Source organism: Egretta garzetta, unplaced genomic scaffold (genome assembly GCF_000687185.1).
Source record: "Egretta garzetta isolate BGI_Z169 unplaced genomic scaffold, ASM68718v1 scaffold287, whole genome shotgun sequence".
NCBI lineage: Eukaryota > Metazoa > Chordata > Aves > Pelecaniformes > Ardeidae > Egretta > Egretta garzetta.
This window is the reverse complement of record NW_009260435.1, coordinates 2506890-2507222: the sequence shown is the minus strand read 5'-3', so window position 1 is coordinate 2507222 and position 333 is coordinate 2506890. Positions and strand designations below refer to the sequence as shown.

The 333-nt window shown below is 59.2% G+C and overlaps 1 protein-coding gene across 1 annotated transcript in view; it reads right to left on the bottom strand.

Annotated features, from left to right (window-relative positions):
- The window catches only part of COMMD4 (COMM domain containing 4), a 13489-nt gene that overhangs the window by 981 nt on the left and 12175 nt on the right, over positions 1-333 (bottom strand). The window contains exons 11-12 of the mRNA XM_035899512.1: positions 168-207; positions 1-83 (exon numbers count right to left, since the gene is read on the bottom strand). Of these exons, the coding sequence (XP_035755405.1) occupies positions 1-83; positions 168-207 (123 nt within the window). The remainder of the gene's footprint in view (positions 84-167; positions 208-333) is intronic.

Below are 333 nucleotides of genomic sequence, written 5' to 3'. Positions count from 1 at the left end.
GGACTCGCCATCCACGTTGTGCTTGGCGGCGCGGGAGAGGATGAAGCCGAGGACGGCGATGGTAGCCTTCACGTCCCCCGACTCTGCAGGCAGGACGAAGGGGTCAGCCCCGCCGCCTGGGGAAGTCCCCGCAGCACCCTAGTCGGGGCCGGGACAGCAGCGCTCACCTAATTTAGCGTCCGAGGTAAGCTTCAGGATCTTCTCATACTGCAGGAGAGCAGAGTGGTCAGGTGAGCACCGGGTACCCCACCACCGTGCAACGTTAACGCTCGTAATTCTTACCCTAGCATTAACACTACTAATCCTTAACATCTGCGTTATTGCTACGAATGC